The 16,704-nt window shown below is 38.4% G+C and overlaps 1 protein-coding gene across 1 annotated transcript; it reads left to right on the top strand.

Moving 5' to 3' along the window:
• The first annotated feature begins 5,522 nt into the window (after nucleotides 1-5,522).
• On the top strand, nucleotides 5,523-15,173 carry tnni4a (troponin I4a). The gene is made up of 7 exons (XM_073815916.1): nucleotides 5,523-5,597; nucleotides 6,461-6,526; nucleotides 11,907-11,951; nucleotides 13,573-13,704; nucleotides 13,830-13,919; nucleotides 14,324-14,494; nucleotides 14,758-15,173. The coding sequence occupies exons 1-7, from the start codon at nucleotides 5,523-5,525 to the stop codon at nucleotides 14,842-14,844; spliced, it is 666 nt and encodes a 221-aa protein (XP_073672017.1). The 3' UTR covers nucleotides 14,845-15,173.
• The last annotated feature ends 1,531 nt before the right edge of the window (nucleotides 15,174-16,704 follow it).

The raw sequence follows: 16,704 nt of genomic DNA, 5'->3' as shown, positions 1-16,704 counted from the left end.
GCACAAATTATTAAAAATTTAATAAGTCATTGAAAAATTATTAATAATATTTTAAAAAATATTAGTGCACATCGGCTGAAGATCATTAGCCTAAACAAGCTTCTGCTACAATTACGAGTCATTCAGTAAGTGACATTTCAGCACTCGACAAAGGGATAGCGACTCGTTAGTAGCACTTAAAACCCAGCTGCGAGCGATCGTTTTACCTTGTAGAAAGCGCTCTTGAGTGCTAAGTTCAATCGTTATAGGAAAACCCAGCCCAGGACCATTTCCGACAATAAAATGATCTGCAAAGTTAACTAAAACAACTGCAAAATTTACCTGTAGCCTACAACGGACGCTCTGCAAATGTTCGTTGAAGAGACACTGATGTTTTAAGGATAAAACCGCTTCATGCAGTGTTTTTAACGATTTAATGACCTCGGCTGAATTGTCAGGCACTGATAATAACTTAAATGAGGGGTTGTTCTAGTTCACGTTAATGCTACATATTTGCCATGCTATACATAAATGCTTTAATATCATTAATATAATATCGATAACGCGGTCTGGCCGCCTTTCAGCACTGTAACACCGGCAACGGTAAATGGCAGTGAGCCCAGCTTTTATTTTGAAAAGAGCTTATTGAGGGGGCGTGGCATTACTTTGAAGCAATACCCCTGATTGGCTGACTACACGCGTGGATCGTAGTGACAAACTCTGCGGAAAGATAGTGCCAAAAAGATCTGTAGACTTGTGCAGAAGGATTCGTGAATGCCCTGTGATTTGCAAACACAGATTCAACACTTGCATGCTAAACTTTGCACAGAATGTGTAAGAATGTCTTTTTACAATTGTTGGAAAATACAAGTTAGACTGTGTTTGTTTGCAAATTGTGAGGAGGGCATTTGTAGATTTTTTTAATGGAAAACAGCGAAACAGTTGTGCCAAAATTCTGAAAACAAATGCAACACAATCTACAAACAAATAATGACCCTCATGCGCAGACAAATCACTTTGCATTCATTTAAATTCTGTTTGTCAAGTACAAGTCGATGATTTCTATTTGTGAATCATAAAGAGTTGGTTTGCGGATTTTAAATCTATTTGTAAATCGCATTTTATATTTGTATGTCATGAAGAGTCTGTTCGTGGATTTTTATATATTTGTAGATCTCGTTTTACATTTGCGGATCATGAGAAGTTTGTTTGCAGATTTGGAACCTATTTGCAGATTTGTTTCGTGTTTACAAATTGTAGTCTCTTCATTTTCAACGATTATGGCATTATTTTGTCACCAAAGCGAAACAATAGTGTCAGAATTCTGAAAACAAATGTGACACAATCTACAAATAGAAAATGATATTCATCTGCAAAGAAGTCACTTTACATTCATTCAAATTCTGGTTTTCAAGTACAAGTCACTGATTTCTTTTTGTAAATCATGCTTTATATTTGTGGATCACAAAGACGATTCGTAGATCTTGTTTTACATTTGCGGATCACGAGGACTGTGTTTGTGGATTTTTAATCTATTTGTAGATTGCGTTTTGTGTTTACAAGTTGTAATATCTATTTGTGACTTTTACTCTGTCCATTTTCAATAATATTGGCATGAAATTACCCCCATAGGACAGTTGCTCGACCTCCTTACTGTGCATTCAGACCGCCACCGGCGAGAGCGTCAGTAAAAGCTCTGGCTGCCCTGACAACGATGCTAAAGAAAAGTTGTAGTGGACGCTCTGACGCTCGAATGCATTCTCTGAACTCCTCTCAGGCGGAGGTTTCCGCCTTCCGATTGGTTGCCGGTGAACATTTCCGCCTTCCGATTGGTTGCTGCCGAACCGCGTCATATCTCATTACCATAAAGTTGAGCTGATTTCAACTCTCCTCGACGCTCTCATGTACGCTGTACATGACGCGCCGCGCCGCTGCTCACCGGAGCTCGCCGCCGGCTCTCATTGAAAATGAATGACTTCCGGCCACTTTGACGCTCTCTCCGGTGGCGGTCTAACTGTACATTCACACGGGGCGTAAGCGTTAACGCTTAACGGAAGGCTTGTCTGAAGCGTAGCCAACAGCCAATCACTGTGGCCGCAACACAAGCTCCGGTCTTCCATAAACGTAATTGGCTGGCTCTGCCTAGGTTATTTGCATAAGGCGATATGATTGGCTGACGCACGCATTGCCGCTTGAAAAGTTGAGAAATGTTCAACTTCTGCCGCGAGCAACAACGCTGACGCGGCGCCGACGGATCCACAATTCAGTTCGCAAACGCTTGACGTCACCCATTAAAAGTGAATGGGAAGCGTCAACGCTTACACCCCGTGTGAATGCGCCGTAAATGCACAGTTAGAATTAATGGAGATTTGTCGGAAATAAAGAGGATTGACTATTTTAGGGCAGTGTTTTCTTAGGACTACTTGCCAATGTTTTAAGAATTTAACATTAAAGGGCACATATTATGCAAAATCTATTTTTTAAATGTGTTTGGATATAAATGTGTGTTGGCTGTGAATACAACCACCCTACAATGATAAAATCCACCCACTCCTTCTTTTTAATCCCCATAAAAACCAAAGCAGTCTTATTAGACATGCAGTTTTGATTCTCTTGTTAATGTGACATCACACTGATAAAGCCCTGCCCACGGCCACTGATCAACTGGTTAATTTTACCCAAAAGCTTTTCTAAATGTGTTTGTTAGCACATTGTAGTGCTAATGCGGCTAAATATACTATTGTCCCAGACTTACAGGAATCAGATCTTTTGTTAATCTAAAGCGCTCACTAGATATGCACAAAACTTTAACGTTGTTTTCTAAATGTCAACAAAAAACTATTGCGAAATGACTAGCCTGATCTTATGAGAATTTGTACATATTTTACGAGTTCAAAAGCGTACAATTCTCATGAAAGAACAACAACGAAACCAAACTCCTAACATCGCAGCTACCTTTAGCTGCTTCTACATAACCGGTGATGCTGCGTTCTGTTGCTATGGCAACCCAACTTACTAGACCACATGCAACAAGGATTAATAGCAAATGAACTGATGAAACAATCTGCGGGCAATTGCTACCTGCAGTGACTTGCTTTCAACTATTTGCATTGTAAACGAATGCCTTGTTTTTGCTCAGTTTCGATTACAATTCTCTAATTTACTATATGAGGTTCTTTCTTATACATCTCTACAGTTGCTTAGCTTCATCTTGGTTACATAAAGACATAATTGTAATTTCAAAGCATTGCAAATCCAGAGTTCATTTTCCCACACTGTTCTGCAAATGTGTCAAACTCTGACCCCTAGTCGTGGACTGTGGTACACCAGGAGCTACAATCTGGGCATGAAACAGGACAGAAGATGGAGGTGGACTCATGCATGCTAGTACTTGCTTTAAAGAGTGAATCTGTAAATCTTTCTTCAAGACTAACCAGAAAGCACTGTTTTTTGCTTTTGCTTTACTATGTGCTCTGTGTAACCTTGTTTCAGTACTTTACAGTGCAGAGCTGTAAAATTCCCACTGATAATAAAAATGCCTGTGTGCTTATAGGCATAAGTAAGAAAAAGTGGTCCTCCTCATCCGAGATACGTTTTCCTCAATGCTACTTCTAGGATGGAGAGCAGTTGTTTTTTTCTTGCACTAGCAGACAGTGCATTGATCGAGTGCTGTTCGAGCTAAATTTTTGATATCCAGGCGTGCAATTATATATGTGTTCCTTTGAAGTTCCTTTGGCACACACACCGGTGCTGTTTGAGGTCGGATGGCTGCTGCTCCTGGCTCTATGGATGTGATCTCGGATGTGATCATGCTTGCTTGCGAGGATGAATTTCCCCGCGGTTCAGATAAACACTCTGAATAAGAGATTTGAAGAAATGCACGCCAAACAGCAGCAACAAAAACTAAGATTCTGTCCGCTTTGGAGAAAAACATGTTCTCATCGCTCCTTCATCCGTGCTAAACATTCCCGCCGGATGCAAGGGCGAAGACAGAAACAGATCGAGTACCCCGCAGGCCAACCGCTCGATCTGTTCAACACAATGACCCGCAACTATTCCTCTTATGGAGCCATTCAGATCACTCAAGCATAATGCAATAGATCTTGCTACCCATAACCCATTTTTCTGCAGTGCTATGCAAGCACTCCCGGGCTAAACGACACCACTGGGTGGCATTTCTTTGGCAGCGTGCCCGCCTTGGGTATTTGATATGCATGCCTATAGACTCAAGCACTGCTGATAGGGTATTTTACCCGCTATGATTTACAGTCTGAGCAGGATTTTGCAGTGATTTGTAATGGCACATGCATTAGATGTGGATTTATCAAAGCCTGCTGCATGCTGGGAAAACGACTGACATTTAAGACGACACTCTCATCCGGCGATGCCAGGTGTGAAGCCCACTTGCTTACAAGTGATTAGCGCCTTCATTACCCATGAGCACTCGAAAAGCTCGCTATCAGCGAGTGGCCACCGGTTCACCGGCCGGATGGTTTTACGTGGGATGGGGAGTGACGTTGGCCTTGTGAATGGGTTGGGCTTCTCAGAGCAATTTCCCCTATCTGCGTAAGGTCTCTGTGGAATCACGTAATGGGAGATCGTTATGCAAATCCAATGTAATTAAAATGAGAGCAACATGACTCAAACCCTGTGTGTGTGTGTTTCGGGTGTTAATTTACATCATTAAAGAGGCAAATTAGCAATAGCCAGAGTGAGCAGCCAGTTATTTTGGGTCTGTGTTTGAAAACGTGTTAGCAAAGTTAAAAAAGGCTGTAACAATTTCACCACATTTAGGCTGAGCATTATTTGTGTGCATTTCATGGCCCTTATTTTGGAGTCACTTAAAAAGGAATTATTTCATGCATTTATGATAGTTAGGCTTGGTTATTACGCCGTTGGTTAAAAAGCCACCCGCAGAATTATCCTAATGGGAGGCGTAATGATGGGGACAATCCTGTAGTTGACATTATTACGCAAATCGAGACTAAGAAATCATTTTAATTCGCCTTAATAACATTTTCTAAACCACTCTTTATCTGCGGCAGATCTGTTTACTACGGAGACTTTTTCGGTCATGGCCTATAAGTACAAAAATTAATGAGATTTGCTCTATCGTGCAGGAAAATTAATTGACGACCTGAATGATGATGTAACTATGAAAAATGAGTTATAGGATTTATTTTCATTGCTCTTTTTGAATTCAATCAGCTGTAATAAAGAGAAAACTTGCGTTTATTCAAAGTAGCTTACTTTTTACAACCACAAATCTTTAACACATCAATGAATTAAAAGCTCAATCGTTCATAAATCTGTCATCTCTACCAATACCCTAGCAACCAACCTTTAAACTATAGCGACCAAATTATGCATTAGCGCCACATGATCCACAAATACAGTTTAAGGGTCGGGTTCATGTTATCAGCGATGACAGCAGTGAGTGTAAACCACCAACCGGCCTAAAAATAAACCCGATCAGAGGCACGTGCTGAGGTGCACATATATTCACCATCCTGCAGCGGACCATAGCGCACGAGCTATGCGTCATGGGACGATTGCGGCCGCCCAACATCTCCGTGCCTGTCGACAGCTGCCGCTCCATACACCAAATTCCACAAAAGGTGTGTGTCCTTCCAACCTTCGTGTTTCTCCTCGCTCCAGAAACTCTTTGTGTACACACACATACTGTTAGAAAAGCTGATTAAAATATCCAACCTGTCACTGGGACAGTGAAACTAGGTACAAATATGTACATACGTTTGGTACCAATATGTACCTTTGAGATACTTATATGCACTCTTTTTAGGTCAAAAGGGTTTTCAAAGGGTACCGTCCCAGTGACAGCTACACTCTCAGAAATAAAGGTACAAAAGTTGTCACTGGGACAGTACCCTTTCAAAAAGATACAGCTTTGTACCCAAAGAGTGCATATTAGTACTTCAAAGGTACATATCGGCAGTTCAAGGATACATATTTGAACCTACAGTAAATGGTACATATTAAGACCTTTTTTAAAGTGTACTGCCCCAGTGACAGCTTTGTACCTTTATTTTTGACAGTGTAGGGTACATATTTTGACCATTATTTCTGACAGTGCAGCATGCTGAATGTCTGCTTAAATGTTGCATTATGGGATTGTGCATTAGAGAAGAGATGCACTTTCTATACCTCTATACAAAAATAAACAGAACAGAAGTCTTTGATGTCTTTTATGTGGCCCCATGAATCATAATTTGCTAAATTTATCAATTAAAATTATTGGGAGCATGTCTGTTAACAGAAACCTAAATATTTTATGTGCTAGAACAGGATGAGGTGCAACAATTAGTTGTATGTTCTGTTCACCTTTGTCCATCATTTACATATTTCCATGCCAACAGTGTGCCAAAAGGTGCAACAGCGGCATTCTCAGGAGGCGTAGCATTGGGTTATTTTGGTTGGCCATTCACATGTGAGAGGTAAGGCATGAATCAATCATTGAAAATCACACTACACCGTCTCTCTCTCCACCATAACTCCTCTGTTCAGTCTTCTGGTCTTCTCTTTAAAGGTAAGAGCACCGATTCAACAGCCTGGCATAGAAATCAAAAAGTATGAAGAGTACAAAGTAGTTAAAGGGTCTTTTTGATTTTAGTAAAAAGATGGGTTGTTTTTTATTTTTTTGTACTTTTTGGCACGAATCACAACACAAGGGCATGCAATTTAATAGTGTGTGATATATTGAGGTGAAATGGCAGGGCGTCTTCGGGCACGACCGGAATGACATTCTGCATGGTGGTGTTGGTTGTAAATGTCCAATGTGTGAGATGCTGTCAGTATTTTGCTTGAGCTGTCTGTCATAGTGAAGCAGGTGCTGTGTTGTTTTACATGCGTTTAACATCGTAGACAAATCTTTAACAGCAGAGGGTTTGTGTAATATCAAGTATAGTTGAGCGATAAATGTTTATTTCTTCAATAAACGTAAAACAACTTATTTCCTTTCCTTTTATACTTGAAAGTAAAAAGATCACAGTGTACCTGTTGTCCTTGTTATGTAATGGTCAAGGACACTCCAGACAATAAAGTAAAACTAATATTCTAAAACCTGCATTTATTAAACTTTAATTTTAACACCTGCTAATTTTAAAGTTGTTTAACACTTCATGTTTGTTTAACCCTGTTTGCATTTCACTCAGGTTTGCTCATCTTCGGCGATTGTATAAATCAAATGTTTAGCAAAGCCTCTTCTGACATATTGACCGCTGAGACGTTTCTAAACAATAATAAATGACTGCAGTTGTTGCAAATTACATTTCTCATTGAAATCAATTTAATTAGTTGTTTCAGATGAAGTACACACTGTTAAAAAAGATTTGTTGGTATGAGATAAAAAATTAAGTTACCTGGTAACCTTAACATTTTGAATTAATTCAACTTAAAAATATTTGTTTGTTTTTCCTCAACAGGTATTGTTTTGGAATAATAAAAACTTGTAACTTGGCTACAAGCGCTTCTTGTATCATTGTCTCCCTATGAAGAATCGCTTGATTGTTTCCTAGACTTTGTAAGTCACTTTGGATAAAAGCATCTGCTAAATGCCTAAATGTAAATGTAAATCATCAAAATCATCAAAAATAAAGATTTTAAGGCAACCAGGTAACTTACTTTTTAAGTTGAACCAACTTTTTTACAGTGCAGGACTTCAAACAATGAAGTTAATATGATCAGCAGATTGATCTCACGGAAAGTCGTGTTATAGTCACGAAAAATTTGATTAATTTATTTGTGTCCATGGTAAGAAATTCAGCTTTTTTCGTGTCACTCGCACAAATTTCTATAAACAGTTTTCGTGTCCATGACACAACTTTCTTTTTCATGGGATTGTATGTATTGTTTTCTCATTGTTTTTTCCTATTTTCTTACCATTGTCGCTTGGGAATCACTTTCTGTTACATTTTTTAGACTAACCCAAACCCCAACTCTAACCCCAACTTCAGGCGAGAATAGTTTTAAAAGCTGAAGAAAAACATGTAGAAACCAATACATATAAGTACATCCTAAACCAGACCCCAAATCTAACTCCAGCCCCAAGCGACAATGATTTAAAAATATAAAAAAAGAGAAAACAATTCATAAAATGACAAAAAAAATGTTTTGCCACGGAAACAAGAAACTATTTATAGAAATTCCTGCTTGAGTGACACAAAAAAGACATTCGTGCTCAAGGCACGAAAAAGCTTGTTTCATGTCATGGACACAAATAAATTAATCAAATTTTTCGTGACTAAAAGTACTTTCCGTGAGATCATGTTGCGATCAGTGACTATCAAATTGCTATCCACCATAGTCATTTAAGTTATATCAAGGTCATTATAATTACCAACCAAAGGAAAGTAAAAACTCAATGATTGAAATCAAACTTAGATTTTTCTCATCTCATAAGTTTCACATACAGTATATTTCATATATCATCTTTTAAACACTGTGGCACCAATACATCCCTTCAATTCACATGCTCCCTAAACGTCTTGTTTACATGCATTCCACCACTGAATTTATTCCCTCAACACCATTTTCCAGTATGGACCCCATTAACCCTGCTTAGAGTCGGTGGCCCCACTGTGGGGCCTTCGGTGAGACGCTCAAGGTCGCTGTTGTCGTGTAGAAACCAAAATGTCATGACCTCGATCTCTACAGAGTCCAAGCTATAATGAATGTATCTTTGAAGGCTCTGTGAAAAATTGCTGATGCGCACAGTAAGATGGTTTGTTATATTGATGTTTAAAAAAGATGGTCACAGTTTTTTTCATAGTTGTGTCTCAGAGATGACCGATAATAAAGTAAAACCTGACATCTTGAGTGCATGCTCATTCTGAATATATCTGCAAGCATTCTGCATTATTTTTAAAGGATGCAGTGCCTTATTTAACACATTTAGTCATCTTTTTTAAGAGCGACCCCTTGATCATGGCTTCACTTTTAATCTGTGACGGTTATTTGGCATTTGATTACTGATGTCTGATGTGTCCAGCTGCCCTTTAGTGAAGTGTTGAACGGTGACCACAATTGTTTTGGCTACCTTTCAGGTCACATAGTGTATTGGAGCCATGTCTGAGGGGTAAGTGTTTTCTTTATTTGGATATTGACCCTGTCAATGTCACATTCATTCAGAATGACTGTTTCATACACAGTAAGCGGCCAATCACACATAACGTGTTTTTTATGGTTAAAAGCATGGTACGTGCCTTTTCTGGTTACTTTAAAAAAGTGCAGTGCCCAGCTTTTCTATATTGCTAGCTAGGCAACCACCAAAGCAGCTGTCCTGACATATTGAGGTGTGTGCGCTCTTTTGCTGTCAACTGTCATAATAGCAGAAACTTTAAAAAGAGGGCGCTTGCTCTGACCTTGATCGAGGGTGAGAGGTGCACAAACACACAGGAGACAGTGAGTGGCTGTGTCCTAAACCACCTACTTTCATACCATATAGTAGGCGAGGCGAGTAGTATGTCCGAATTCATACAGTAGTATTCCAAAAACAGTAGGCAAAACTACCCAGATGACCTACTACTTGGACCCTTCACGAACCTGTGAGGCTCCTTGAGAGAAGTTATCCAATGAAGAAGAAAAAGGAGAGGCATTGTTTTAGTAAGAACTGTCTAAAAGCATAACACAGCTCTATTCAAATGCAAATTTGGTTATTTTGTTCTTGTTTAACGTCATTCTATTTAACAGCTAACTAGTTGTTATGATGACGTATGTCACGTGATGTATCAACATGGCAGATGTAGTACGTCCGAATTTATTCATACATTTTAACGATCGATATGTAGGTATTTCATCTCATTCAGTACATACTGTCAATGTATGCGGTTTCGGACAAAGCCAGTGAGTGCGGTCTCCTGTTGTTCCAAGCAACTGTATAAACTTCTGTCACAACAACCGCCCCTAAAGAGGTACTTTTAACTATTAAAGTTTAGCACATAAGTGACGCAGAAATAAATGATCTCTTAAATTATATGTCTTAGTAAAGAGGTATGTTGTTATGCGGCTTTCACACAGGACACGGTGTGCCCTGCGCTATTCATTTCAATGGCTTGCGCGGCACAAGGACGGTTTGTTGTTGTGACGACCAAAGCGCGAGTGCAGCGAAGCGTTCTTGCCGCAGTCAAAGTTCAAAATAGTTAAACTTTTGCGCTGCGCTCTGTGCCGATTACACGCATGGCCAATAGAAACGGGTCATCCAAACAAGAGCAAAAAGCAAAATGGACAAAAGCTTGTACTGTGTGTGTCGGAATTTCCAGAGCTGTATATTACAGGTTTACACTCCTATAGAGACGTCGGAAGAAAAGCTGTCTTTGAAACCCTGAAGTTGGCATGTCATGTGTGTTTTAAGTCAGGTAGCTTGTTGTAGGTAGGCAGCTTAAGTTATGTGAAATGGAGACGGCAACAGCAGCGTCTGTATTCCTCCTCCACTAGTTAACCCAAATAAAAATACTGTAGTCATTTCTAGTAATCCCGCTGAAAGTTTTGAAAACTCTGCCTACTTTGGTCTTGCCAGCATAGCGCAAATCGCTTGGCTGTGCTAAACCCAACGGCGAGCGCAGCGCACACCGCGTCCTGTGTGAAAGCCACATTAATCTTCTAAGCGATCACCCTTGCGTTTTTCGCTTGGCCATTAATTTAGGTACAAAATACCATAAAACTAAATAAAAAGTAAGAGTATCAAACTAGCAATAGCAAAATACATTGTATGAGTCAAAATTATAGGATATTATTAGGATATTAGGAATATATTTTGTAGCGTAAATGTATCAAAAATGTATTCAGCATTAGTAATATACTGTATAAAACACTTATGACTGGTTTTGTGGTCCAGGGTCACATGTTGATTGAGTTATTTAATATTGAAACCTTGACCCTGACTTTTGTCAGTTCAGTTTGTGACACTGTTGAGATCACTTTAGAAACTTTAATGGAGACATTTGTAAGATTTGTAAATCTTTTTCTCATGAGAAATGTCTGAGATCCAGGAAACTTAAGCAAAAGTTTCCATTTGCTCTTCATTTAAACTCACCAAGATATTATAATAATAATATACACTAAAAATGCCATTTCAACCCAGTGATGGGTCCAAAGGGACAAACCCAGCTTAAATTAACCCAGGAAATGTTTATATTTGACCAAATTAGGGGTAAAACAACCCAGCATATGTAAAATTACAACCAGGTGGGTTGGGCTTGTCACTTTTTGAACCAGCTCTGGTTAGAAAATAACCGAGCATCTCAATTATATACACTCTTAAAAGTGCTGGGTTGCTATTACTCAAACATGGGTTAAAACAACCAGCACTTTAATAATAATAATAATAATAGATCTCTCCTGTGATTTCTTATGGGCCTGTTTTGTTCTTGCACCACTGGAGTTTATTATCACAAAATATAAATAATCAAGTTATTTCCTCGACAGCTGATGTTTGTGTTGTTTTGTTATTGTGTTTGGTTTGTTTTTTTGTAAACGTGCACCGACGTCTCCCCAGACCGGTAAGCAAATGCACACCACATTTCTCTCGAGTATTGTGTAATGCGTTTGCTTTGCTTTAGTTTGTTATAAATCATGTCCACGCTGAATAATTTCCACTCAATGTTCACGGCCTGACATTAACCAAATCCGTATGGCGGAGGACATGGAGGTATTAAAATCCCTAATCCAGCAGTAAATGTTTTCTTTTTCACTCAGTGATTCTGTAAGGACATTGAACAGCATGATAAAAACTAATCTTCACTGCTTAAAACTGCACTGTGCGACTGAGCCCTCAATATGGAAATTGAGACAGTAATCAGGTCAGACAGTTAATGCATGCATCACAGCGTGTGGATTAAACCGCTAGCAGGACTGATTTAACATGACTGTAGATTATAATGAGCTTGTCTTAACTCTTCTTGTTCTTGCAGAAGAGAAAGTCCAAGTATTCGGCGACACGCAGGCTTCTGCTAAAGGTGGGTCAGAAAGAACGCAGAGATGAAACGAATGAGCACTCGTGTCTCGATTACAGATCAGATGAAATTCAGTTTTATCTATTCATTTAATATCTAACTGAGTAATAGATTTTTTAGAAGGCCAATGCAGAACTTGTGTCTTATGAAACACCTGCGATTGTGTTTAAGCAGTTATGGGTATATCGCTGTGTCCCACACCAGTGGTTCCTAACCCCTATCTAATTGTACATCCCTTACGAAAATTAACCATGGTTTTACTACAGTTAAAACAAAAAAAAAAAACATAGTTAAAAGTTGTCAAAAACCATATGGTTAGTGTAGTAAAACCATGGTTTTGCTAATAGTAATCAATACACCCAAAAAAACATGGTTACTACACTTTTACAACAATAAAACCATGGTTAATTTTTGTAAGGGATAGAGTCCCCCAACCCTCTAAAATACAGTATGTAAGGGATCATGTATAGGAAGCCGATTGTTATCGCAGAAATTAGCCCTGACAGTGTATATTGAGATATTTTATTTGCTCATTGTTAAAGTCGCCATGAAATGGAAGTATCAATTGCCTAATTTTCCCCGTGGTGACGTGTATCCAAGTAAAACCAGCCTCTGAACTGAAATAAGGCAGGGCTGGATTTGAATTTGTCCATCGAGATCTGATTGGATCATTTGAAGTTGGGTCGTGTTGCTAATTGCTAATCGAAGCGATATTCTCCCGGACCCCGCCCACCTGCCATACATTGTGACCGGAAGTAAAGAGAGATCGTTTTTAGGAGGGGAGGAGATTTGCATTTTTGATTTAAGATTATGAGGGCATATTAATTTTTTTAAATTAATGAAGCTCACAGATAAATCATTTGTAAAAAAATACCACAATATTACAAAACAAATTACAGTTTTTTATTTTACGTTCATTGTGACTTTAACGAGTGCAGATCTTCTACATGGAAAACCTGTTTCATTTCAGAACATGACATTCAAATGTCACGAACACAATATTTGGTTTAACAATTTGTAAATATAATGTCATATATGTTATTAAAAGATATATACTGTGTATATACCTTTTCATATTTATACTTAATTTTGTGTAATATTAAACTGTACCAAATGATTTGATTATATTAAAAATAATATTAATTGAACATTTTATGCATTATTTAATTTTTATTTGACCTGAAAGCATATCAGACCCCCCATTAACCCATATTAGTACCTCAGAGATACATATTGGTACCAAATGTATACTTATCTGTACAGAAATTGTACATATTGTATTGGCACACTGCCCCAGTGACAGCTAGGGACCATTTCCTTTTTTTTTTTGGCTCATCCACAAAAGACATGCTATTTGCTGTCACAATTAATGCATCACTCGCTATGACGGGGCGATGTCGTGCGGCCCATAAAGTATAGCAAATGACACTTTATGCAAATTATGTTCAGCGTACATTTTTGGGGCTTGTTTGGCCATCACTTGATTCACATAGCCTAACTCCTTTGCAGATGCAAATCTGATGCTGATTCTTTCAACGTGTGCAATTAATTCTTTGCAAATTTTCCCTTGCATTACGATTTATTAAATTAACGTGATCTTTCCCTCTGTCCGACTGACCCTCAGACCAAACTGCTGAGAAAAGCAGAAAGTTTGCTGGTGAAAGAAAAAGAGCAAAAAGACGTGGAAAGAGAAAACGCCCTCAGGGAGAAAGCGCCTCCCCTTAAACTCTCTGGCCTTTCTGTTCAAGAACTGCAGGTGTTCAAATTTACACCATATTTATTGCGTCCTATTTGTTTGTCCATGCATATCCATAATATGAGCATTTAGAATTATTGTGGTTGCATGAATAATCTATATGAATTTATTGTCTTGTTTCAAAGGAGCTTTGTAAAGATTTGCACGAAAAGATCGACATTGTGGATGAAGCGCGATATGATCTTGCTATAAAAGTCGCCAGGAATGATGCAGAGGTATTTATATGGAGATAAACATCTACTTTTTAGTCCTTATCTCTGTGTTGTGTCTTACAAAGTCCAGTGTCTGTATGTATAGCACCATGGTCCTGAAGAAATGTTTTCTCCTTTTACTGTAAATAATTAGCTGTAGTTATTATGCAGCTACTGGTAACTTACTGGTAAACAGCTGACAGTATGTACTGCACTGCTATATGACTATGAACATATACAATTTTTGCCCTAGTTATTTAATGCAGACATTGAATTGCATAAATGCCTGTTTGCATATTGCATGAGCCAAGCATTTGTGTAAATATCACTTTCTGTATTAACCCGTTAGAGAAAGTAGATTGACAAAACCACTGCATTTCACACAGTTAATGAATTCATTCACTAAAACCCAACGCATGTTTTACCAGATTGTGTCGCTTACCCAGAGGGTCTATGAACTGAAGGGCAAAATGAAGCGGCCAAAGCTGAAGCGGGTGAAGAAGTCTGCAGGTGCCATGCTGGGTGCCCTCACAGACAACCGAATTATGAAAGCTGACTTCAAAGCAAATCTCAAAACAGTGAAAAAAGAAGAGGAAAAGGTAAAACTCTGTCATAAAACAAGTGTGCTCATGTTCAGGCAGTCACCACGTGCCCGTATGGCTCTTTAGGGCTTACCGTGCTTTCATCTCATTTGCTCTGATGTCTGAAGAGACGGATTATTTTAGAAATCAAGCGATTCCTTTGAAGAGCCTGCAATGATGAAATGTTGCCATTTAAAGCGCCCTGTCTGTTTGAGATGTGATGACGTCACGGTCCGCTCTTCTCACACATTCACTGATGCATGTTTGTGTCATTTCTGCAGAAGGAAGAGGTGACGGACTGGAGGAAAAACGTGGAGGCCATGTCAGGCATGGAGGGCAGGAAGAAACTCTTCAACGCCGGGCAGTAGACAAAAACTGTGCAATATTTTCACCAATAGGGGGTTATCTTCATATAACAATGATTACTTAAATTTTAATTACCTTGAATATTGTTTGGTAAATTATTCATTTTGTCAGCCAGCTGTGTGCTTGCGATAAAATGTGATGAAATAAATATGTGGGCACTTTCCGTAGAGAAGGATAATATTCATATCATATCGCCTATGTGTAAATATTTGCTTCATATTCTTGTGTTGATTGAAACAAATAAGGTTCACCTTCTAGCATGCTGATTTTATTACCTATTTGTAGCAATACAAGCATTTCATTTTTAATAAAATCCACCATATTAAATAAATGAGTAAGTTTGAGATTTTTATTAAAAGATCAAACGTTTGATTAAACACCCTTAGATGTTAAACCCAAGTTAAAGCAGTTTTGTCTTTTCACCTACAGATGGCGCTATGCATTTATAACGTTGCCTAGCAGACACAGATACTGACAATATATGAGCAGCAGGGGGCGACTGAGTAACACAACAGCCCCAGCAGGCATTAAAAATGTTTTTCCAAAATATAAAGGAATGACATCCTCAGTCACCATTTGTGTATGGTCACCACCAATGTATGTCAATAACATGTATAATATTCCCCCTAACATCTTGTTTAGAAATTCATACAGGTTTGAAACAACACCAGGAAGATTCACGGATGACAGAAATTATAATTTTGGTTGAACTGTCACTTTAACCTATCAAATTATCCACACAGAAATATTGAATTGAGAGAGAGAGAGAGAGAGAGAGAGAGAGAGAGAGAGAGAGAGAGAGAGAGAGAGAGAGAGACTATACATCTGATTCTGTACTTCCATATACTGTAAAATCTGTGGACAGATGTAATGGTGTTTGCATAGGGAAATAGAGAGAGGTAAGAGGAAGGAATTTGGGTGGCACTGTATCCTCAATTGCCAGACAGATGGCAAACCGGTCCGGCACAGATACGCCATCATTCATCAAGACCTGAGTCAGCACATCCTCTTCAAAACAGTAAAGCTTTAGGTCATGAGAGACTGTTAAGTCACCACAGGGAAATATAAAAAGCTGTGGATTTAGCTGCAGTAAACTAAACAAACAAGTCAAGACTGTGTGGATTTGGGTAAACTTTTGTATATTCACTCTTAGAAATAAAGATATACGCTTTCACTGGGGCTCTACCCTTAAAAAAGCACACTTTTGTACCTTAAAGGGACAGTTCCCGCAAAAATGAAAATTCTGTCATATTTTTTTCACCCTAAACCTGTTTGAATTTATTTTTCTGATGAACACAAAAATCATTTTTGATAAATGATGGTAAGCACATAGCTGAGTGTAACCCTTGACCTCCATAGTAGGAAAAACAAATACAATGGAATTCAATGGATGCTTACCATCATTTATCACAATACATCCATGTTGTATTTGTTTCCCTACTATGGAAGTCAATGGATACAATCAGCTGAAAAGAAAAAAGAAGTTCATACAGGTTTAGAACAACATGAGGATGAAAAATTATGACAGAATTTTCATTTTTGGGTAAATTATCCCTTTAAGGGTACATATTAGTACTTCAGTGATACTGGTATCTCAAAGGTACATTTTTGAACCTAAATGGTACATATTACTGTCCCAGTGACAGCTTTTGTACCTTTATTTCTGACATTTGTATATTTTGCCACTAAGATGTTTGATGTTCATGATGTAATCTTTAGGGATGCAGTATTTGTTGTCCTATTAATGCAGATTTCTCATTTCTGTACCCAGCACATTTTGTGATTGACCTCCATAAGTACATTGTATATAACCACACTGTTTCTTTTCATGCCCTGAAAGTTTGGTTTTAATGTGCGAAAAA

The sequence above is a fragment of the Paramisgurnus dabryanus genome, chromosome 1 (assembly GCF_030506205.2).
Source record: "Paramisgurnus dabryanus chromosome 1, PD_genome_1.1, whole genome shotgun sequence".
In the NCBI taxonomy this organism is placed as follows: Eukaryota; Metazoa; Chordata; class Actinopteri; order Cypriniformes; family Cobitidae; genus Paramisgurnus; species Paramisgurnus dabryanus.
The sequence above is the reverse complement of the archived record's forward strand: the minus strand, read 5'-3'. Positions and strand labels throughout refer to the sequence as shown.

Bases quoted from the DNA above. Each gene is read 5' to 3' on its own strand.
- tnni4a (XM_073815916.1), top strand. From the start codon at position 5,523: ATGGGACGATTGCGGCCGCCCAACATCTCCGTGCCTGTCGACAGCTGC. The intron at 13,705-13,829 runs GTGTTCAAATTT...CTTGTTTCAAAG, and splicing joins TTTCTGTTCAAGAACTGCAG to GAGCTTTGTAAAGATTTGCA. The intron at 14,495-14,757 runs GTAAAACTCTGT...TCATTTCTGCAG, and splicing joins TGAAAAAAGAAGAGGAAAAG to AAGGAAGAGGTGACGGACTG.